The sequence below is a fragment of the Glycine soja genome, chromosome 5 (assembly GCF_004193775.1).
Source record: "Glycine soja cultivar W05 chromosome 5, ASM419377v2, whole genome shotgun sequence".
Classification (NCBI taxonomy): Eukaryota; Viridiplantae; Streptophyta; class Magnoliopsida; order Fabales; family Fabaceae; genus Glycine; species Glycine soja.
Genome location: NC_041006.1, coordinates 1,052,538 through 1,076,823, shown reverse-complemented (window position 1 = coordinate 1,076,823; position 24,286 = coordinate 1,052,538). Strand labels below are relative to the sequence as shown.

The 24,286-nt window shown below is 33.4% G+C and overlaps 2 protein-coding genes across 3 annotated transcripts; one reads left to right on the top strand and one right to left on the bottom strand.

The window, feature by feature from the left end:
* The first annotated feature begins 982 nt into the window (after positions 1-982).
* Positions 983-12,301, top strand: LOC114411723 (ABC transporter G family member 32-like). Of its 2 annotated transcripts, XM_028375391.1 has the most exons (24): positions 983-1,409; positions 1,637-1,757; positions 1,881-1,969; positions 3,295-3,379; positions 4,130-4,289; positions 4,371-4,447; positions 4,577-4,630; positions 5,601-5,691; positions 5,782-6,083; positions 6,168-6,449; positions 6,737-7,053; positions 7,145-7,305; positions 7,392-7,495; positions 7,641-7,800; positions 7,929-8,048; positions 8,144-8,235; positions 8,319-8,651; positions 8,767-9,057; positions 9,397-9,480; positions 9,580-9,713; positions 9,788-10,015; positions 10,633-10,804; positions 10,897-11,151; positions 11,724-12,301. In XM_028375391.1, exons 1-24 carry the CDS (start codon positions 1,135-1,137, stop codon positions 11,991-11,993), a joined length of 4,257 nt encoding a protein of 1,418 aa, XP_028231192.1. In that variant the 5' UTR covers positions 983-1,134; the 3' UTR covers positions 11,994-12,301. The 2 variants fall into 2 exon arrangements, 1 of the variants encoding a protein (XP_028231192.1); XR_003666517.1 differs by lacking the exon at positions 11,724-12,301 and having other exon boundaries at positions 10,622-10,804; positions 10,897-11,069.
* Positions 12,302-14,065: 1,764 nt separating this feature from the next.
* On the bottom strand, positions 14,066-23,517 carry LOC114411722 (transcriptional corepressor LEUNIG-like). The gene is made up of 18 exons (XM_028375389.1): positions 23,387-23,517; positions 22,518-22,615; positions 22,299-22,408; positions 21,532-21,834; positions 21,352-21,443; positions 21,151-21,238; positions 20,982-21,057; positions 19,600-19,649; positions 18,648-18,947; positions 18,361-18,516; positions 18,032-18,271; positions 17,660-17,759; positions 17,401-17,510; positions 17,029-17,178; positions 15,943-16,095; positions 15,731-15,847; positions 14,646-14,849; positions 14,066-14,531 (listed from the first exon to the last, which is right to left on the bottom strand). Exons 1-18 carry the CDS (start codon positions 23,416-23,418, stop codon positions 14,382-14,384), a joined length of 2,529 nt encoding a protein of 842 aa, XP_028231190.1. The 5' UTR covers positions 23,419-23,517; the 3' UTR covers positions 14,066-14,381.
* Positions 23,518-24,286: the final 769 nt, after the last annotated feature.

Sequence of the window (24,286 nt, the reverse complement as noted above, 5' to 3'; positions counted from 1 at the left end):
AGTAAATAATAGAACAAACTCAAACTTTATAAGTCTTATCAAAAGATAGACTTTTAAGCAAAAAATTTCTGTATAACTTAGAACATACATTCAAAAATAATTTACAATAAATAATAGAATAGACTCACTTTATTTTTTAGCATACAAAGCTCAAGCCTACTAAAATGTAGATTAGTATGACCTATTTTCATGTGTAGTTTTTTTTATTACAAGAGGGAAATCCATGTAGTCCTCATTCTTAAATTAGGAAAACACAAGTAATTTCAATAAATAAGATAAGATGTAAAAATAATTTGTCCAAGACTCATACACTTTATAAATGATATTAATTTGAGTGGAACCATACTTAAATACTTTAGGTAAAATCTTGAATTCAAGTATTATGAATGAAAAAATTATAATAAAAAAAATTCTATTAAAAATGACCGATTAGTCACCAATAAAATCAATGATATATTAAGAAAGATTTATCTAATTAGTAAGAAACAAACTAATTCCAAAAAAAAATATGGAATTGGATTCTCATTATTGATATAAAGATTTTATTGGTGGATAATCAATAAATATTTCTTTAAGTTTTTTTGAATTTTTAGGTTGTCTTGATTTTAATAAATTCCTAAGACCAACTCACCTAAAATTTTATTTATAAAAAAAAAAATCAATGATATTTCGAATTATACCCTAGTAAAAAAATATAAAAAAAAGCAAGAATGGAAGCTGAAGGCTAGCGCCAGGTGAAAGTAGCAAGTGCTCCATCTTGGTCTCCAAGTATCAATTATTTTCCCAAAACAAGAAAAGCAAATCAGCATATCCAGCGTTGCAAAAAAGTACTCACTGGGCATGAGGGGATCTTAAAATTACAGCGATGCCCTCAGTGAGAGCGAGTAGGAGTAGGAGCGCGTGTGGAGATTAGATGGGCCATGGGCTTGTCTTTCCCGCGGCTATTAAATGAGGGTCCGCAGACACTATGATGCACTTTAACGAAGGCACCAACTCAGTCTGTGGAGAAGGGTGCGCCCATTAATGCACAACTCTCAAGTCCCAACTACCTACTAACCAACGCTAAAAACAACAACAACTAGTAGTAGAAGCGCTGCAGCTTCATCCCCAATCACTCACCTCATTTCTTAAGCAATGTGGAACTCCGCCGAGAACGCCTTCGCCAGATCGCCGTCTTTCAGGGAGGAAGGGGAGGATGAGGAGGCGCTGCGCTGGGCGGCGCTCCAGAGGCTCCCGACGTATAAGCGAGCGCGCCGTGGAATCTTCAAGAATGTCATTGGCGACATGAAAGAGATCGACGTCAGAGATCTCCAGGCGCAGGAGCAGCGCCTTCTTCTTCAAAGGCTCGTTGACTGTGTCGACAACGATCCTGAGAGGTTCTTCCAACGCATGAGAAGCCGATTTGACGCGTAATTTCTCTCTCTCTCTCTCTCTCTCTTGTAGAGTAACTGAGTAACAGGACTTGCGATTCAAAAGCAATTGCGTCAATTATGTTTCCTCTGTTAGCTAGAAAGAGTTCTGAGCATTAATTGAAGATGGAAAGAGTCTGTTATGTATATTTCATGCCTGGAAGAGAATGTAGGTGGCTACTGGCTAATTTTATTGAATGTGTTTTACTCGATGGTGATCTCTGCAGAGTAGCTTTGGAGTTTCCGAAGATCGAAGTTCGATTTCAGAACTTGACCGTTGAGACTTACGTACATGTCGGTAGCAGAGCTCTGCCTACGATTCCCAATTTCATTTGCAATATGACTGAGGTGCTTTCTTCTTTACTTTTCTTTTCCTTTCGTTTCCTTGCTTTGATCTGGATTGTGCTATGTATATTTTGTTTCTTAGCTTGTTTTGGATGTAGTTCTAATGTGTTTCCGTTTTGTCATTAGGCTCTTTTAAGACAGTTGCGGATATACAGAAGGAAGAGAAGCAAATTGACAATTCTTGCAGACATCAGTGGGATTATTAGACCTTCAAGGTCAGGGTTTAGAAGTGATTATTTTATTAGGCAAAGAAAAATCATTCATGGACCCATTTGTGAGAACGAGTGGAGCTATATGTGATTATTTGATTTTGACTCGTTAAACTGTCAATTATTCTCGTTGCGCTTAATTAAAAAAACAAACGAGTTAATTTAATTGAGTTTAATTATTCAGATGAGTCAATTTCTCGTCTTACAAATTTATTTATTTTCGTAAGTCAAACCTAAATTTTTAGTATTGGACTCCCCTTGTCCATATGCGTAAACACATACAGCCTGGTAAGAGAGAAATTAGAGGGGGGAAAGTAAAATTAAGTTTGGTTGTTTAATAAATAAAAGAGTTAAAATAATTTTTAAAATAATAAAATCAACATTACTATTTCTCACTTATTTCACTTATCTCCCTGTGTCTTTCTTTATCCTTTTTAAATTTATCTTCAATATTTTTTAATTTTTGACTTATTTTCACTCATTTTTGTATATTATTTATATATTTGTTCATTTTATTTTTTCATCCCCTCCAATCAAGGCATATAAGGAGAGAGAGAAAAAAGATAGAAGAAAGAACCGCTAATAAAGCAAAAAATAGTATAATAAAGTAATAGATAAAATATACTATGTATTAATGATATAAAATAATTTTATATTATCATCTAATCATAATTTATCATATATGATAAATTTATTAATTTTTATAATAATTAATCTAAAAATTATATAATGATAATTTCAATAATTTAAAATTGAATAATAATATTTTGTACTATCAGTGCACCATTAACTTATAAAGTTTTAGCGTATTCATGTATTAACTACTACTACTCATTAGGTAAATGCACGGTTTAATTCCCCTGGTTTTTTTGTTTTTCCTTTTTCTGTTGACTGCTGAGGCAATAGTTCAACCTAGCGTTAACTGCACTTTGACTGTTTGACATATCAAAAGGAAAAGAAAAGGGTAACTTTTTTTCATCAAAGAAAATTTACATGGATAAAATCCTAAAATTTACGAACCGATTTCTCGTTTTTGGTACAACAAATAAATTGATTCCAAAAACATTGTTTTAATACTTATATTTTATTCAAAATTGATGAATATTTTTCAACTTTGTTTTCCTAATAATTGCGTACGTTACATGCATGGTATTACGCAGGCAGACACATCACACATGTCGTTGTCATTTTTTACTTTTTATTTTTGTTGGCAAAATTTTTGTTCTCATAGTTGTCACGTACTGTATTAAATACTATTTTTAATAGTAATTTTGTCAAAATCAAATTGTAATTTTTTTGCATGTATTATTTTGGTTTTGTTATTCTTGCAGGCTAACGTTGCTATTGGGTCCACCAAGCTCTGGAAAAACAACACTACTATTGGCTCTTGCTGGTAGGCTAGGACCTGGTTTGCAGGTACTAATTAAGTTTTCCAGTTAGCTAGATTAACAAAATTAAAATGGAGTTTCTTTATGGCTGGACACCCAACTACTATATATGCCAATAGTATTGGAAATTTTTGCCGGACATGCTGTTTAAGTTTTAACTGAGTACCCGCAACTAAGAATGCATTAATAGGCTGCTTGGAGATTGGAATTAATAAGAACAGCGTTCCGAAATCCTAATAATCGGAGATTCATTCTGAAGGATTTTCTGCAATCTGTTTGGAGTTATCTATAAAGCAGACTTTGCGTATATAGAATGTCAAGATTTAGTAATATTGCAACTACAAAACTATTTATTTGTATGGTGTAAGTTGATAACAAAAATAGTTACCTCAAAAAAAAAAGTTGATAACAAAATTCAATGTCGAAGGTAAAGTCGACAATGTTATGGTTGACTTATTATTATTTTATTATTTTTATTGAAGAAGTCGACAATGACATTGTAAAATTCCTCTTCAAAGTTAACTTGCATCATGTAACTGATGCAAGTAAATACTTCTATATTTATATTATTAACGGAATTTTTTTTAATGTTACGGAATTTTATTTTCAGTATACACAACTGGATAAAAAAGCCAATAAATGCCTTCTCTATTTTGATTCATACTTGATAATAAATAAATAGCATAATTGGCCTAATGGCCAATACTTGCTATGCTCCATTTTGGATTTAAACCTTGGTTCTTCCCCCATCTCATATATGTATTTATGCCCTTCGAAGATGTCAGGGGACATTACATACAATGGACATAGTCTGAAAGAATTCGTTCCTCAGAGAACCTCTGCTTATGTTAGCCAACAAGATTGGCATGTGGCAGAGATGACCGTAAGAGAAACTCTCCAGTTTGCTGGTCGCTGTCAAGGCGTTGGATTTAAATTTGGTAGGCTTTTACGTGATTGTGTTAACATATATTCAATTTGCACTTTTCTATGCTAATTACTTAATTTTTGACTCTTACCAGATATGTTGCTGGAACTTGCAAGAAGAGAAAAGAATGCTGGAATTAAACCAGATGAAGATCTTGATCTATTCATGAAGGTACCTTTTCATTTTCTTTTGTTTCCCTTGTAAGGGAAAGCATTTCTCTTGTTCATTTTTCTTTTCTAAAAATGATAATCAAACTTTATGTATGGATACAAATTAATCTACTCTAGTTTCTTTTTGTAGTCATTAGCTCTCGGGGGACAGGAAACAAATCTTGTGGTGGAGTACATCATGAAGGTATTCTCTAAGTACTGTTACTCTTGAATGCACAACGAGTTTTCTTGTGATTGTGACCTGAGGTCCTGAAATATTTTTGGCTTGGGATTTTTTTTTTGAAATATTTTTACTATTAATGGAATTCGTTATGCAAAATAATTATTCTGTTGGATACAACAAGTGAGTGTGTGTGTATGAGGTGAGAAAGGCCCGCATAAGTCGCCAAAATTGAACGGTGGATTAACAAAAGCTTGGATTAGGCCAAAATTCTTTAGCTAGCTTTCGATCATGTTATTGTTACGACTCACAAACTGAGTCACAACAAGTTAACTAAAATACTCACATTAAACCTAGTAATATTCACATGATAATATATATATATATATATATATATATATATATATATATATATATATATATATATATATATATATATACTCATCTTTTGGAAGGAGTATTTTAGTGAGCAACATATTAGATATATTTTAAGAAAATCAAAATTATAATTTGCTAAAATACTTATTTTAAAAAATAAGTAGATCTACTTTAGTAAATCTTAAAATAAAATGTCAAATAATGTAAAAAATATAAAAGTTTAAAATAAAAATCTGATCCCTCATTTATATTTTTTGCTTTAGTTTAATTCCTGAATTTAAGAAATTTAACTTTGATCTCTTAAAATATCTATTAGATTATGTTGTCCTTTCATTCCATCATTTACTACACTAACATTGTTGACTTGATGACATGTGACAAACTATAAAAGATGTCACATGAGGGTTTGTCAAATCAGTATAGTTAACATTTTAATGCAAAATTATCCACTAAGGCCAAATGCGAAACAGCTTAACTTTTTCAGCAAGTAATCTCAATGAAGATTCATTAGCCACTAGTATATGTGTCTTATGTCTGAATTATTATATCGTTATTTCATTTTTTAGTTGTTTTTGGATCTTCCGAACTCCCAAGTACTAAAATATTTCTCACAAAGATATTAGGTTTGGACATATGTGGTGACACATTGGTGGGAGATGAAATGCTCAAGGGCATCTCAGGGGGGCAAAAGAAGCGGCTTACAACAGGTTAAGGAAGGACATGCATTATCTTTGTCTTGTGGACTAGCACGTTAGATGTTTTAGGTATAAGCTAATCAGTTTATGTCCGATATACAGGTGAATTATTAATTGGTCCTGCTAGAGTGCTGTTCATGGATGAGATATCAACTGGTCTTGATAGTTCAACAACTTATCAAATTATCAGATATCTTAAGCATTCAACCCGTGCACTTGATGCGACCACAATAGTATCTCTTCTTCAACCAGCTCCAGAGACCTATGAATTGTTTGATGATGTTATTCTTTTGTGCGAGGGTCAGATTGTATATCAGGGCCCCCGTGAAGCTGCTGTTGATTTTTTCAAACAAATGGGATTCAGTTGTCCTGAGCGAAAAAATGTAGCAGATTTCTTACAAGAAGTGAGTAATCGGAATTAATTTATGTTTTCCACTATATTTGATTTTAGTGACAGCTCACTTCATACTTAAAATTCTTGTCAACAGGTTACGTCAAAGAAGGACCAAGAGCAGTACTGGTCCATTCTCGATCGCCCTTACCGATACGTACCTGTTGGGAAGTTCGCGGAAGCATTTTCCTTGTATCGTGAGGGAAGGATTTTGTCTGAGAAGCTAAACATACCTTTCGATAGACGCTATAATCATCCAGCCGCCTTGGCAACTCTTAGCTATGGCGCGAAAAGGCTCGAACTTCTCAAGACTAATTACCAGTGGCAGAAGCTTCTTATGAAGCGGAATTCATTTATTTATGTTTTTAAATTTGTTCAGGTAATCCTACCGGTATAAATATACGGTTAAAGCATAAAAGAGTTAATGATTTATAGATGTTTTAAAGTAATTCTCGTGATAAAAATCACCTCAAGAAAAAACAATAATTCTTGTAGTCTCTTAAACTAGATAATTCTTTCTTTAACTTGTCGTGAAAAATTGTTTTAGCCATCTCATAATCTTTTTTATATGTTTAACTGTAACGTTTGACTTTTTATTGGTTCTAAGATGGGTGTAACAATGTAAGGTTTGTGTAGCTGATTTTGACCCTTGTTTACTACTTTCAGCTGCTTTTGGTTGCGTTGATTACAATGAGTGTTTTCTTCCGAACAACGATGCACCATAATACAATTGACGATGGAGGCTTATATCTTGGAGCATTGTACTTCTCTATGGTTATTATTCTTTTCAATGGTTTTACCGAGGTGTCAATGTTAGTTGCAAAGCTTCCAGTTCTTTACAAGCACAGAGATTTGCACTTCTATCCTAGCTGGGCGTATACACTCCCATCTTGGTTCCTTAGTATCCCAACTTCCCTGATAGAGGCAGGATGCTGGGTTGCGGTCTCATACTATGCAAGTGGATATGATCCTGCATTTACTAGGTAACTCTTATGTTCACTTTGTGATTTCAAATTTCATTCATTCTTAGAGTTTCTTTTTAAGTGACTATTTTGCGTACTACTGGACCTGCAGATTTTTGCGGCAGTTCTTGCTTTTTTTCTTTCTGCACCAGATGTCTATAGGTCTGTTTCGTTTGATAGGATCCTTGGGCCGGAATATGATAGTATCCAATACCTTTGGATCCTTTGCCATGTTGGTTGTAATGGCTCTTGGTGGATATATAATTTCAAGAGGTCGAACATGAATTGCAATATTTTCGTGTTTCTAAATTCGGTTTGGTAAAGTAATTTTTCTGACTTTATATCTTATTTTTGGGCAGACCGTATACCTGTTTGGTGGGTATGGGGTTTTTGGATTTCTCCTTTGATGTATGCACAAAATTCAGCTTCTGTGAACGAGTTCCTTGGACATTCTTGGGATAAGGTATAATCCTTCTCGTTATTATAAATTTATAATCAAGTGTTTCTTTTAGAACCGTTGTAAATATTTTGCTACCTTGGAAATGCAGATGAAAATGTTAACTTCCTTACTGCATTGAAAATGTATTCACTATTTAATCTCTTTGCAGAAAGCTGGAAATCAGACCACCTATTCATTGGGTGAGGCAGTATTAAAAGAGCGAAGTTTGTATGCAGAAAGTTATTGGTATTGGATTGGTCTTGGGGCAATGGTTGGATACACAATTTTGTTCAACATTCTATTTACAATCTTCTTGGCTAACCTTAATCGTAAGACACATTCTGTATTACAAGCCCTTTGTCTAATGTTGCGGTGCCATCTGTGCTTCATAGACCAAAATTAACTTTTGTTTAGAGGAGTGTTTCCATATATCTCATTTCCCTAATATTTGAATCAGCCTTGGGAAGACAACAAGCTGTAGTTTCAAAGGATGAGCTGCAAGAAAGAGAAAAGAGACGAAAAGGGGAAAGTGTTGTTATTGAGCTGAGAGAGTACTTGCAGCGTTCGGCTTCAAGTGGTTTGTAAATTATGGATTATGTGTGTGTGTGTTGTACTTCACCGTTACTAAATAGCTGGGACGTGACATTTCATCCAATTGTCATATATTCCCAGGAAAGCATTTTAAGCAAAGAGGAATGGTTCTCCCATTTCAACCACTTGCCATGGCTTTCAGCAATATCAATTACTATGTGGATGTCCCTTTGGTATATAAACCGATCATACCTTTTAATTTATAAAATACAATTTATGGTACATGAAATGCTATTTTATTCAATTACTGCTTCAGGAATTGAAACAACAAGGGATAGTAGAGGACAAGCTACAGCTTCTTGTTAATGTTACGGGAGCCTTTAGGCCTGGTGTGTTGACAGCATTGGTTGGAGTAAGTGGTGCCGGAAAAACAACGCTGATGGATGTGTTAGCTGGAAGAAAAACTGGTGGAGTCATAGAAGGGAGTGTATATATATCTGGTTATCCCAAAAGGCAAGACTCTTTTGCAAGAATTTCTGGTTACTGTGAGCAAACTGACGTTCATTCACCTTGTTTGACTGTCTGGGAATCCTTACTGTTCTCTGCTTGGCTTCGATTATCTTCAGATGTTGACTTGGAGACACAAAAGGTGTGAGACATAGTATGGCCTTTCTGCATATTATAGGGATAGGCACATGCAATACCTTTTGGTATTCTGTTAATAAAAAATAAATAAATAACTTCTGGAGATTTTTTATAACCAGGCCTTCGTTGAGGAGGTCATGGAGCTTGTGGAGCTCACTCCGTTAAGTGGAGCACTAGTGGGTCTACCTGGAATTGATGGTCTGTCAACTGAACAACGAAAAAGATTGACTATAGCTGTTGAATTGGTTGCCAATCCTTCTATAGTTTTCATGGATGAACCCACTTCTGGATTGGATGCCCGGGCTGCAGCAATTGTGATGAGAACTGTGAGGAATATAGTGAATACTGGGCGAACAATTGTGTGCACGATCCATCAGCCTAGCATAGACATATTTGAATCCTTTGATGAGGTATTCTCTTTAGCAGAGGGCTTTTCAATCATTCATTTTAAACATAGATATTTTGGAGTTGTACTTATGATCAAAATAGGCAACATATGTCTCTCTCTCATGGAGCAACTTACTCTTCTGTTGACATTGTTATATAGTTAAACTCTAATTTCTTTCTATTTTGTTTGTGTACATGTAACATATGCCCGTAGCTGTTGTATATTCCAGTTTTCCTGATCCTGTCTATAATGAAATGATTGGTGGTTTCGAAGAGAGCATCATATATTATCTTTCTATTTGAATTGCTCTTTCAACACTTGCTTTCTCTTCACTAGTCTGATGAAATCCCAACTTTTACAGCTTCTGTTTATGAAAAGGGGAGGAGAGCTCATTTATGCTGGTCCACTTGGCCCTAAATCTTGTGAACTTATTAGTTATTTCGAGGTCAGTTGATGCAAGATTAGCTTTCACTGAACAAGTGGTATATGGTCGAATGGTGATAAAGCAATCCTCAATTATTCAAAAAATCAATTATCTATGTAGGCAATCGAAGGAGTTCCAAAGATCAGGTCTGGATATAACCCTGCTACGTGGATGCTGGAGGCTACTTCTTCAGTTGAAGAAAACAGACTGGGAGTGGACTTTGCAGAAATCTACCGAAAATCAAGTTTATATCAGTATGTATATTTTTTGGCGATAAATTTTGTACATGATTTTTTTATTTATATGAACATACCATGTTTTTCTTCAGATATAACCTAGAGTTGGTTGAAAGGTTGAGCAAGCCTAGTGGTAATTCAAAAGAATTGCATTTTCCAACAAAGTATTGCCGGTCATCTTTTGAGCAGTTCCTAACTTGTCTATGGAAGCAAAATCTTTGTTACTGGCGTAACCCTCAGTACACTGCTGTTCGCTTTTTTTACACTGTCATAATCTCATTGATGCTCGGGTCGATATGCTGGAGATTTGGTGCTAAAAGGTCCTTCTCTATTCATTTTTCTTTTCTTCTATGGATCTTTAATTTCAAGTAACATTCTGTTTCAAATGTTTCAAATTTGGGAAGCTATGCACTTTCCATTTATTTTCATTATTAGGTACATCTCTGCAATGCTCTCCTGCAATGTCTAACCAGGCCATAAATGTGTAAACATATATTAAGAAACCCCTGCTAGACATGAGCAATTGACAGACTTTATCATCTTGTTGAATAAGTTTTGGTTAGAACACCGTGAAGATTAGTTTACAAAGTTTAAGTTTTAATGTAACCGGTATTTTTTTTTTCTAAATCACCAAAAGAGAGGCCATAATAGTTGGCCAAGTGCTATTCAAGATGTCTGGATATTCATGGCATGGTTAGACTCCAGTCGGGCAACTATATACTAATTTTGGTTTATTTATACTGTCACTGGGTCTGATGTATTCTCTGTTTGGAGAAAACTTAGATGTTGTACCAAAAGATTTGGAGTTTCATCTTGATAATCTCCGCAATAAGGATTCCATTAAATGTCAATGCCTATTATCGAGGTGAAACTTCAAATCTGATTGGGGAACAGTACCAACATCACCAATGTAACAACCATGTTAGTATTTTTGCAGGGAGACGCAGCAAGATCTATTCAATGCCATGGGATCGATGTATTCTGCAATCCTCTTCATTGGTATAACAAATGGCACAGCTGTCCAGCCTGTTGTTTCCGTGGAAAGATTTGTTTCTTATAGAGAAAGAGCTGCAGGGATGTATTCAGCTTTATCATTTGCATTTGCTCAGGTATTTTTTCAGATATAACATTCATTTAGAATTAGTTCATGGAAATAGCAGGATTCCGTAAGTTGACTCACTTGTTATCCTACAATGTGCAGGTTGTGATTGAGTTCCCTTATGTGTTCGCACAGGCTATTATATACTCTTCAATATTCTATTCCATGGCTTCCTTTGTCTGGACTTTCGATAGGTTCATTTGGTACTTATTCTTCATGTATTTTACGATGTTATATTTTACCTTCTATGGAATGATGACAACGGCTGTCACACCAAATCATAACGTTGCTGCCATCATTGCTGCTCCATTTTATATGTTGTGGAACCTTTTCAGTGGTTTTATGATTCCTCACAAGGTATGGAAACTGATACTTCATTGGTACTCAATTGATAATTTTTTGTCATTGACTGCATTCATCCATTTGCTCCCAATAAACAATAACTTCTTGACTATTTTGATGTCAAAAGTTTATCATCGGGTATTATAATGGTGTAAAATCCTCCAAACTAAACTGATATTCCAAAATGTTTTAAAGGATTTTACTCAAAAATAACTATTAACTTTATGTTTTCTGTGATTCCCTAAGAATTTTATTTAATTAGTGTGTTAGTGTTTTGTTCTAATCTAACAATAGTTCCACCGTAAAACAAATCAGCTAATTTTACATGGCAATAAGACAAGATGCATAATTCTAGAGAATGTTCAAATATGAAGTGCTTTTTTTTTTTTTTAATAATTGTGTATCTTACTTGCGAAACTTAAGAGATGCAACTTTTAGGCAGATCCATTGCATACCTGAACAACGAATTCTTTGATATTCTCTGAACACTTTGATTGGCATGTTATTATATGTGGAGTGAGAAATACATCAACTTGTGCACTAAAATCTGCCATCTAATAACTTTTTCTGCTTCTTTAATTTCTCAGAGAATCCCTATTTGGTGGAGATGGTATTACTGGGCAAACCCTGTAGCCTGGAGTCTGTATGGTCTCCTAACTTCACAGTATGGTGGTGATACTCATTTAGTGAAGCTCTCTAATGGAAACTCGATGACTATAAGAGAGGTACTCAAACACGTGTTTGGGTACAGGCATGATTTCTTGTGCGTTACTGCTGTTATGGTGGCTGGCTTCTGCATATTTTTTGCAATTATATTTGCCTTTGCAATTAAATCCTTCAATTTCCAAAGGAGATGATGGGATGAGACTTGCTAGCCACTAGAGACATTGTAACCAAATTGTATGTTAGATCTTCGATACCTCATAAAAATAAGCGTGACATCTGTATAGCGATATGATTATAGCATAGCACTAGTGTGCTTTTAGGGTTTGTAAACTAATAAGAATACATTATCCAAATTATTTTTGTTTTACATAATTCAGGGACAAATTGTTGTAAAGTGACGTACTATTGGTTTATAGGGTTTCTGTTAGACATGAAATCAGATTACTGGTTGGTAATGACAGATTTTGGTGAAAGTGAATAATATTCAATAAGTTATATATTTTTTGTCTATCTCTTCATACTTTTCTTTTCTTTTTCTTTTTCTTATCTCGTCAAAAATGTATTGTATTAAAAATTTATATGAATTTTCTCTTTCATTACTATATTATTGAGGATTTCAACGGATGTTTATCCAACAATTTAAATCAAACTAATTAAATTAGTTTAATTGATTATTTTTTACTTTAAATTTGAACCATATGGTTTAATTTTTAAACTAATCTTTTTCACTCGAATTAACACCGTGATCCAGTTATCTATATTTTTATTTTTCTATTAATCAATTTTAGACTTTTGGTACTTGCATTTTTCTTTTTTTTTCTTTTATTTATTTTGATCTTATCATCTTATCAAGTGTTTTATTTTGGTCATGTTTATTGAGTAATTTTTTTACTATATTTTAGTTAAAAAATAATGATATAAGTGATAATTATAGAATGAATTAAGATTAAAATAAAAAATATTAGTTATTATAGGACAATGAATATTCTTATCTTGAATTAGTATAAATTAAAAAAAATATAGATAAACAAACAATGACTATAGATAAAAACTCAGGAAAAAAAATGTATTAAAATATGTTGATTGGATAGTTTAGATTGCCCAAAAAAGTTTTTAAGATGTGAATCAATCCTACCCAATTAAATATAGATTTAATTGACTTAAATATGTTTTTTCTTTAAATATGGATGATATTTTTTTTAGTCCTTCAAATTTAAATTTATTTTTCTTAATCCTTCAAATATAAAAAAAAAAAAAAAGCTCTTTTTAATTCTTTTTTCCTTATATCATTAGAGCACCTTCAATAAGTGTTATTATACCTAGATGTAAAAACTTTGCTCTTTGAGGGAGAGACTTAATCTCTCATAAAACAAAATTATTCTTGTAGAAGAACACTTCAAAATCATCACATAAATAATAAAATAATAATATATATTATATCATGCACCATAGAAAATTACTTTTTGTCTATATTGTATCGTGCATGATAGAGGTTAACGGAATTTAACTTTTGTTATTTAATATCGATTTGTGCATTTTTTTTTTATAATTATATTATTGTAGTGATAAAAAAAATATTTTAATTATTAAAAATTTCTATTTTTGAATTAATTTATTTTTCAATAAAAAAATATATAATTAATTTTTAAATTCATTTGTATTCACGTTAAACTTGAAGCAATTTAACTCAATTAACCTAATTCGTTACTATCACCAACAAAATAAATCAATTTCTAACTTAATTTCTTAAATAATGATAAAATAACATTCACATTAAAATCGGCCACCAAATCTAACCAATGCATGTACCAAGGACCACAATAGGTCATCAACAACCTTGAACAGTTGAACTTAAAGACTGAAATCATGACACGATACTCATACACCGTCAATCTAACCCTATGGTGTGCATTTACCTAAATGCTCTCGTGACACATAATCATCGATTTCGATTCACAATGGAGATGGACCAAAAGAAAAAACTCAATGAAAAGCCCAACACAAAGAAAGCTTTTACGAAATAAACTGCAATCCCCCTTTATCATTCCTTTCTTTCTCCTCTTTTAAATCTAAATAAATAATTTCAGGCAGAACCAAACGTAACTGGCTGAATAACATGTTACTCAATATGTATGCATTCTTTCTTTCCATAAACAACTTGATGAATATATTTTTTTTTTACTAAACTAAATAGCAATGATCCTCTCTCAAGCACACTATCAATTCGGACGGAATAAAAAAACATATATAAATAGGATCGAGAGAGTGGGGGCTAAAGAAAAAAGCATGATATTTCCCTAGTAAAATTACAAAACATGTATCAGCATATGTATTTTGAGGTTTACCACTTTCATTGTATACCCTTTTTCTATTTCTAAACCAAAGTGTAGGGAAACTTTTCAGAAGGGTCGTATGGGTATAAGCAATCAGGGATCAGGTCAAAATCCAAAACATCCCTTTCACTGTTAAACAGGACCTTTATATAAGGAAGAAGCAACAAAAAAAAAACAGATAGTGTGTTTGGTGAAGCCTTAAGGAATATCTATCTACATTGTGAATAGCACCACGAGGCAAAAGTGCTAGCCACACTTCCAGATCTTGAAATGCTTGTCATGACTAGTTGAAGCCACCAACCCAGTAACTTTAGACATCGCCAAGGAAGATACAACATCGTCATGTGCATGCAGAGTCACTGTCTTCTTCTCACCAAAGTCCCACAGCACAAGAGTCTGAAATCCCCACGATTCCACATCAAGAAAAGGATGATAATTTATATTGGTGCACAGATATAATAACATGTTTTATTCTGATATAGTAATTACAAGACAGAAGATAACTTATACCTCATGGCAGCCAATGACCAGCAAAGGATAGAAGGGATGGAAAACACAGGTGTTGAATTTGTTCCTGGATGCGTTCAACTCGTGAATGCATTCCCCTTTGCCACCAGACACAACACGCCATACTCTAACCATATCAGCACTAAGAGAAGCCAAAAAATTTCCATACAAATCCCAACACACAGATCGGACAACAGTAGTATGGCCCTAAAATGGAGAGCACCAGAACAAGATTGATAAATAATCAATAGTCAAGAGTTTCACTCCAAGGAGGGGGAGAAAAAAAGAGAGAAAGGTGGCATCAATGGATAAATTCTAGATCATGTTGAGAAAAATAACTAAATTAATGTCCGGCACACGAACAACACAAAATGGAACGAGACGTTATTGTTTTGTATTGTACTAGCTCTCCACCTGTGCCTTGCACAGGCCTTTACATATATTCAACTATTTTTTCAAACAAATAATAATAATTATTATTATTTAATATTGAACCTTTAATTTAATCATGTAGTAGATGTTATTAAAGAGGACTTAGTATAATTTGTTGTTCATAACCCTCCGATTCATTAAGGGAAAAAAATCCTGACTAATTCGGAGTTCGATCGGGAGATAAGTAAAGTATGACCAAGAGGACTTATAATTTGAGTTTCTATATGGGGTATACAATATAAAATAAATCTTTCATACAGGCAATTAAAATTGGAATGACTAAATAATATAAAACAAAAAATTTAGATTAGATATTTGAAAAAACTGAAGCTTACAACAACGCCTTATCCCACTAGGTGGGGTCGGCTACATGGATCAACTTCCGCCATAATGTTCTATCAAGTAAAAAAAAAAACTGAAGCTTAATGAAACCAAAAAAAGATGTTAATTATACAGTCATCTCATTACATTAATATTAAAGAGGACATAATATAATTTTAAGTTTTTACATAGTACACAATGTAAAATGAATCTATCTTTAGGTAAATAGCAAAATAATCTAAAACTGGAAGTTCTAGTGTTGTTTATGATTGATTAAAACTTAGCATCAGAAATACAAGTAAATAAGGGTACTATAAACAAAATTCACAGCTGACCTGTAATTTAAGTCTGCAACCCTGGGTTTCCACATCAAAAATGGATACGGAATTATCCACTGCAGCTGCAAGAAGCCTTCCCAAGCCAGGTTGAAATCTCATCTGAGTTGCACCACCCTGATAAAATATTGGAAAAATAAGTTATTTGCAATCAAATTATAACAATACATTGAGAATTAGGATGTGCTTAACAACTTTTTTAGATTTCATACCTTGAGAACCCCAGTACAACTACCATTTTTAATACTCCAGTATCTTATCTCACTATTGTCACAAGAGCAAATAAGGTCATCTTGGCTAGGGTGAAAATCTAGTGACATCACAGTTGTTGCATGTCCTGTGAATGTTCGAAGAGAATAACTTGGCTGCAAAGAATGATCAAAATTCCATCAATTATATGAGAAAAATAAAAGAAAGTATCACCTAATTAATAGCACCTAAATTGATATAAGAAAAATATCTGATGCACCCCTTAGACTAAACAAATGATAAATCATAAAATTTTGAAGCTAGACAACTTTCCACACTAATACCAGCAAAGTTAATTTTCACCACACAGTTACATTATTAAAGCTAACTGCTAAAATTTACTGGCTATCAAACAGCATGCATACATACAGGAAAAAAAGTAAGGAACCAACTCCAGGGTAATTTATTGACAAGTTCCAGCAATAGAAGACACCAAATCCCCTCCATCTTTGACTTATTTCCTCTACTTTCAATCATTTATGACCATACCCTACTTCTCCAATTGTTCTAAACAGGTTTTCATATCAAACTCATTAATAATTATAGGCTATAACAATTTATGAAGTTGTTGACATTTTAATGGCCAACAAATGAAAGAGGGGGATCATAAAAGAAATATAAGGCTAATGAAAAAATAGGGTGTAAATGTGATTAACATTAAGACATGTAAGAAGTAAGATTAGACTAATTTTTTGCTGTGCAAAAAAAAAAAAAAAAGATTAGACTAATGTAATATTTTAACATTATGTTTGGTTATGGAGAAAGAGAGGAAAGAAAAACAGGAGATAAAAACAGTGTATTTTCTTTTATTTGGTTGAAGAGAAAAAGGAAAGAAAAGTTTACCTTACAAAATAAAATATCAAAATTTCCCTCTTCCCTTTTTCTCTCTCCCCCCTCATTTTCTCTCCATTCAAACAGAGGCTAAAGGATTTAGTGATTTCACAACATAAATTGTACATCATAAGAAAATTCTCAACTTCTTTACTAACCAAATTAACTTAACTCTGAAAAAAGAGAATTGAATTTGACCAATGAAAATCTTGACTTACATTATCAACATCCCAAACCCTAACAGTTTTATCTGCTGAGGATGTAGCAACACGCAACATGCTTGGACAAAATCGAACATCACTTATCCATTCACTGTGCTCTTCAAGTGTTGATTTCAGGTTAAACAATTCTGTGCACCACAAAGAAGCCTGCACCACACAGCAGAAAAATAATTTCATCAATGTTATTACCTGGCTGGTTCACTTGTCAAACCAACCAATGGAGTCCAAGATTCATAACCACAAATTTCACCACAACAAATTCAAATTCAAATCAAGAAACCAAAGTTTCTTCCAACATCCACTAAATGCAACATTTCTACTGAAATGGAGGTCATTTCATAGCTAAAGTTGGATCAATCTAGCACATACCTTGTTATCATGGCCACCTGTAGCAAGAAGTTTTCCATCTGATGAGAAGTGACAACACTCAACTTTATGCGAACTTGCCATTATATGCTTCATATTCTTGAATGCGACTTCTAATGAACAGTGAACCATTTGAATTAGAAATCTTAGGCTTTTCCATATAGTCACATAAGATCCAAACCACAAAGTGCCTATTGGATTGGGATATTTTTGGAAGGGGGAAAAGAGAGGGCAGATAATTCATCTATCAGATTTATCATACCTTTGCCAACTTTTTCGCTAACATCTGATTCATCGAGAGATAAGAATGACTCGACATTGTCACCAAAACATCCATCACCCCCAAGGTGATCCATATCAGCCTGCGAAATAATAATTCAATTGCCTTGCTGTCATGTAGTTTTTTTAGAGTGCCTAGATATTTCCATGCTTCGAAACCTTATCTTTTTTCAGTCCATTATTGTAGTATAGATAAAAAGCATTCCATGTGACAAAGATAGAAATAGGAATTCTCAATAAAACTTGGTGCAGTATTAGGATATCACAAACATGTTTTTCAGAAAATATTCTTCTCAAATCAGGCAATGAATATAAGAAATAATCCTAAGAAAATACTTATGAAGGAGACGCTGACCAATTGATTCTGCACTGATGAAAGTGATCCAAAACCATCAGTACCAAACATAAATGACGACTTAGAGGAAGGAACATTCTGATGCAGAGTTGACACTGTCATCATGTCTGCGGGTGTTTGTGTAGATGCTGTTGAAGGTGAATTGGTAGGTGGTCCTGTAGTGTTTGCAGTTCCAGAGCTATTGGCAGGATCTGAAGATGATGCTGGTTTTCGCTTTTGCCCTGTTATACTTTTGGAAACCTTGAAATGACACGAGCAAGCAAACTGATTAAAAGACCTAGATATGCATTGCAGCCAGTAAATACTGTTCAAAAGCAGCGGATGAAAACCTGTTTGTTTCCTTGTAAGGTATTGGACACACTGCCCTCTACTGTAATGCTTCCAGGACCATCTTTTCCTTGCTTCTGGAGAGACTCAGATTGATGGCTCAAAAGAGGGTGCTGTGAATATTGTTGAAGCTGCTGACTGCTCTTTTGAATTTGTTGCTGTAAAAGACAATTTACTATAGAATAAATACTTTGGGGCAGTCCAGAGGCAATAATTTCTGATGGAATACATTCTAAGTGGTGGAGAAGTTAATCCAAATCAGCCACAAGTGAAATTGTCTAGGTGATACCTTAAGGTACATATCTGAGTCTGGATGGGGCAACACTGAGGAACAAACTTGAGCAGGTGACCTGTTATTGGGAATTAAATCACCTACAGAATTTGATTGGCCATCTTTCAAAAGAGCCATGTTTTGATCATTAACAAGCATCCTGGGTCTTCTGCTCTCAAAATCACTGGCAGAAGGAGAAATCAAATTTTGTTGTGCCTGAAGCATAAGTTGCTGCCGTAGAGAAAGTTGACTGAAAGATTGTGAAGACTGCATTAAATTATTTGGCTGGAGAAATCCCGAGCGAAGCTCATCCAGTCCCTAAAATAGTTGTGATCAATTCATAAATAGGATTGCTTGGACAGTAGAAAGAACATTGATGTACCTACATTACCTAGATGAAAGAAAAAATGAAGAGATAGATAGCCTTATATTGTTATTTTATATTTCCTCAACGATGAAATTTAAAGCACAATACTTAGTAAACTAAAATATCCATATCACAGCCAATTTAGGCAATTTCAATTTTACAATGGCCTCTCATATTATAAATTAAAACTTAACAGAGGCCAACAGTAAAGTTATGCCCAAGCCAAGCAGAGAAGCTTCCCCTACCATTGAACCAGACAGGTAATGCCCCTCTATTGTAAGGGATTTAAAAGAGAGTTTGCTTCAATAGCACAATCCTATTTTCTAAGGATAGTGTCCAATCTTCAACCTTAATGAATTCCTAGACAAAGATAGTAATCACTGTTATGTTGAAAAAGACAATGTTATCTATCAATGTAATCCAATAAATGTAGCAACATTGCACGTCTTCACCACATGCTATTCCCTAATATATTCAGATTTATTGTTTGAAATTTGAATTTGACAAATCAATGATCCAAGAAAGATGGACCCGGGAAACAACATAGAAACAGCATCATAATTTTAATTTTGTTAGGGAGAATTAGGTCAAAGCGAGTCTTACTTCTAGAGGCCATCCTTTCTGAGTCAAATTGCTACCACCTTGATTTGAACCTAAAATGAGAATAATTGTCAACTAAAAATCAAATGCAAATTCTAAAATCAAACCATCACAATTACAATATAATACAAATCCAAGAGATATTGTTATTAAGATGGCATATAAAGCAACTATGATTCATAGTAGGGAATGTTAAGTATTTCAAGATATCAAAGCTGACATATTTGTGTTGAGGTATTCGGTCCAATAGCTTAAAAAGCCTAGAAAAGCCAGTGGAAAATATTGAATTGATTTAGATGTTCCTTAAAAAGACAAGGAAGATGTGTTCATAGTAATGAGCATAAAAATCATGCATCACATTCTTATTTCATAATTATATTTATGATATGTCTTTAACTTCGAAAACAACAGCATGTCATTGAATAAGTAAGGTTCCTTAAAGTTCATTTACAGTAGCAATTTTTAAGGTACAAGAACCATGTGCAAGAAGATAATTGAATTTAGACTTTGGAAATCCATAACTTCTATTTTGCATCATAATTTCTACTTTTCCATTTGACACCAAACGGACTTATGTTCAGAAAACCATATCACCCAAAAGCTTAGCATGCCAGGGGAAGGTCACCAGTGAATGATTTCATATCTCTGGTATGATGTAACAGATTCTAAAAATATAATGTTTTTTTTACTTTAACGATGTGAACAATAACCAAAGAGAACAATTATCAAATATATATAGACTTTAAAAAGAGTTCCTAAACTATATTGTAATTATGTTAATTCGAATTGATAGTTTTTGGGAGGGAGGAATAAACTATAAATCAAATTGCATAAGTGATAAAAAAGGAGGTGCATTTGCAGACGATGTTGGTTGAGAAAACAAAGCATAAGAAAACTGGAGACAGTTGAAGTCAATTACAGAGCTGAAGACACCTGAGCAAATGATGCAATTGCCTCAGCCATTCAAAAGCTTTGAATCATGACCAAGGTTCTGACTTCCGACATATGTTTTTGAACAAATACCAGAAACATTAAGTTATTCAGTCAAATATTTTTTTAAATTGATGTATCCGTACGGACCGTACCCAATATTCAAAATATTTTGCATGTCTTGAGTGTCCAAACACTATTTATATCCTCGTGAAAGAACAGTTCCAAGTAACTCTTGATAAGCATAGATACTATGTACAATCATGTTCAGTCAACAGGAATAAAACAAATAGCTTGCACTTCCAAAAAAAGGAGTGATAACTAGCTGAAAATTAACAAAAGATTGAATATCTTCAAAGATCCCTTATTGAACTTACCAAGTCTACATTGAAACACTAACAAGTGAAAGTAAATTTAGAAACAATAAGTTTAATTTGAAACAACAAAAAGAGTACCATGACAACCGATAAAGGATCCTTCTGAAACAACTGCTTGAGACCTCATCATTGCATTCATATCACTTTTTATGTCCTGTTTCAGGAGCCAAGACCAGTAAATACAAAATATTATAAATTAGAAATTGGGTTGTATACAAATCAAAACAATAATAATTTTCACAATTACTTGTGTAGACCCTGGAAGTTTCTGGTTCAGATTTTGAACATTTTGAATATCCCCCTGTAAAATGCTAGGTGCACTGAGCAATATCTGTCTGCAAACAGAAATTTGACAACTAGCAAATTCAGCCCAGACTGAGACAAGCAATCAAGAATAAGACGACATGAATAATAAGTGTTCTCATCAAAGAAAACAATTGGCACGCACCCTCTAGCCTGTTCACCAGTTGTTACTGCTGCTTTCAACAATGAGGCATGGTTTGGGTTTAGAAGCTGACCAACATCATCAACTACTTTTTGCTGCATAATATAATAAACAGTACAGACATGTGATTCTAATCATATAAAAACAGCAGGGCCATGTTATAATCCCAGACAGACTAGATACCTGAATGTTTGCATCATCTAAAGCATCTTTCTGAAGTGGAAGCTTCAACCTGTCTTCATATGTTTTTGTTGCCATAGCATTAGAAGTTGCCAGGTTCTGTCTCATCAAAGGATCATTGCTAATAGGACATCTAGCACTACCACTAATAAGATGAAATCCACGCAGAAATTGCTGCTGCTGCTGCTGCCGCCAAGCATGTCTTTGCAATAAGAGTTGCATTTGTTCATTTTGTTGATTCTGGTTTGTATTCTGAAGCTCTTGCTCCTGTTGATTCTGCATTAGTCGAGCCTTAATTTGTTGATTCTGTCATTTTCAAATTTATACAAAGCTGACATTAATGATTTGTGGTCTGTACTGCATATTAAACACATAAATAAGGGCTAACTAGATATATTGAAACAAACATCTAGTTCTTGTTTTGACAGTGACCTAATAACTTAACTTGCCAGATGTCAATGTCTAATCATCTTAAAACCACAGAAAATAGAAATGCAATGAAAATAATGGCTAGTAAATAATAAATACCAAATCATGGACTGTTACACTAATATACACACACACATGCTTCATGAGATTTTTAAAAATTCATATAGGCATATGTACAAAAGAAAGAGCATCATCAGGAAGCGCATACTTAACCTTGGTTCCCATTTACCAATATTAGAAGCAGGAAGATAAAAATGAATATATATTAAGAAGGATAGCAAGGAATTAATCATGCAAAATAGGAAAAGATTAATTGATGTATATTAAAAAGAAAAACACACCTTACTGCAAGAAACTGCTGCTTCTGGGTGCTTCTGATTTACCATGGCAATATATATGTCCCAGAAGACAGACCACCACTCAAAAAGAAAACCACCAGGTGCATCTATAGCTGGAGCATGCGGCCAAAAGTAAAGGTCAAATTCAGTAAATTAGAAGAGCAGTTGCATTTGCATATACCTAATTTCTTTCCCCTAAAAAAGCCTATATTATTATCTTACCAATAGGATTCGTTGAAACATTTCCTTCAGCCTGAAATGTTCTTGCGGTAGCATGTAACTGTCTCTTCATGAGATAATCGTGAATATACAAATCTAACCTGCTCCCCAACCCCAAAAATTGGCAAACACAGTTAATTAGAAATGTTGAGAAAACTATAATAAAATAATCAAAGTGATAGCAATCAGCAACCAACAAGACTGACTGGGGATAGTGCAGATACAAATACAAGCTAGACAATGTCAAGTCTAACAAACACAAAACATCCACTCCACGTGACAATGACCTGAAACAAGAAGCATTTTCTTTTCGAAAGTGACATAACAGAGACAAGCACAACAACCAAATAATGTGATTGCTGGTAAAACATAAAGCCATAAATGTAAAGCACACCATGCATAAAATAGTTGATAAGATAATGCAAAAGAGAACGAAAAAATAAAGATAAAAAATAAAAGCAGGCTAAAGGTCGAGTGGTGGGTAAGTTTACACATGAACTACTCGAAACTGAAAACATCCGAAAGAAAAATCAAAGCTTGGAGTGAAATGCAGAAACAAATCAAAGAAGAGACGCAAGAGAACAATAAAACGCAGATAATGCAAAAGGCTTGCAACACAAGCAGCAATGAACAGGTAACAGAAGGGGGTGCAAGAAAACCCAAAAACTCAACACCAACACGATCACACGAAAAACCTAAACCCTAAAACAAAAACACGAGGGAAGAAGCGGGGAGCACAGAAGCCACCAATACAAGAAACTGAACAAAACCCAAAAGAGAGAAATCAAAGAGGAAGAACAAGAAACAAGAAAATGGGTAAAAAGAAAATAGAAAAGAAGGAAGCAGGTTCAAAAAATCAGTGGTTTCCTTACATTTTATCGGCTTCCCACTTGAACTGAGACATTGTTTGAGCTCTGAAACGCGTAAAAATCTGATATTGGCGATGAGCAGCGTAGAAGCTATGTCAGTGTATGGCTATGGAGACTGCGTCAGAAAAAAAATATGTTTCCCGCTACACAGTAAATAGAGAGAGACAAAAGGTTTGCTTAGATTTTTCAGGAACAAATAAAAATATTAAAATAACTCTTTTTTTTAAGTTTTCAAAAAATTTAAATGAAAAAAGTATCTACACGTTATTTGTTTTCTATAAATAAACTAATTCAAAGGTTTATAATAAGAAATTAATTAAATTCATTTAATTATAAATTGTGATATATGGTAAAATATTAACACTAATGATGTATTAAATTAAATATTAACTATTAATATAAAATGACCTTTTTGAGATGCATATAAAAATAAATGAACAAATAATTTTTTATTTCAAGTTATTATTATTATTTATCAATGAAATGAGGGATTACATGTGTATTACAGTTTCAGAGTATATTATAATTATAATATTACTTTTTAAAATTTTTAATATATCTTATTTTTATTTTAAAAGGTAAGTTTAGTTGAAAGGAGTGATTTTCTTTAATATAATATTCACTTCATCTTCTTTATGCACCTAAAAAAATATTTTCTGATTTCTAGTTAGGGATTTTGCGTTTTTTTTTTTTATATTGTCTTTATCCACAGGTCACGCCACATTCTTGTTCCCCGCGCAACAGTGCCCATGCTACGACATTCGAGTAGGTTTGTTTGGAAGTTCGTCATTTCTTCATGGATGCATGTATTTTTTTTTTCTTCTTTTAAACAAAATAATCTTAAATTTCCTTACAACATTACTCATTTTAAATAAATCTCTATTCATGTTGTATTATTTTAAA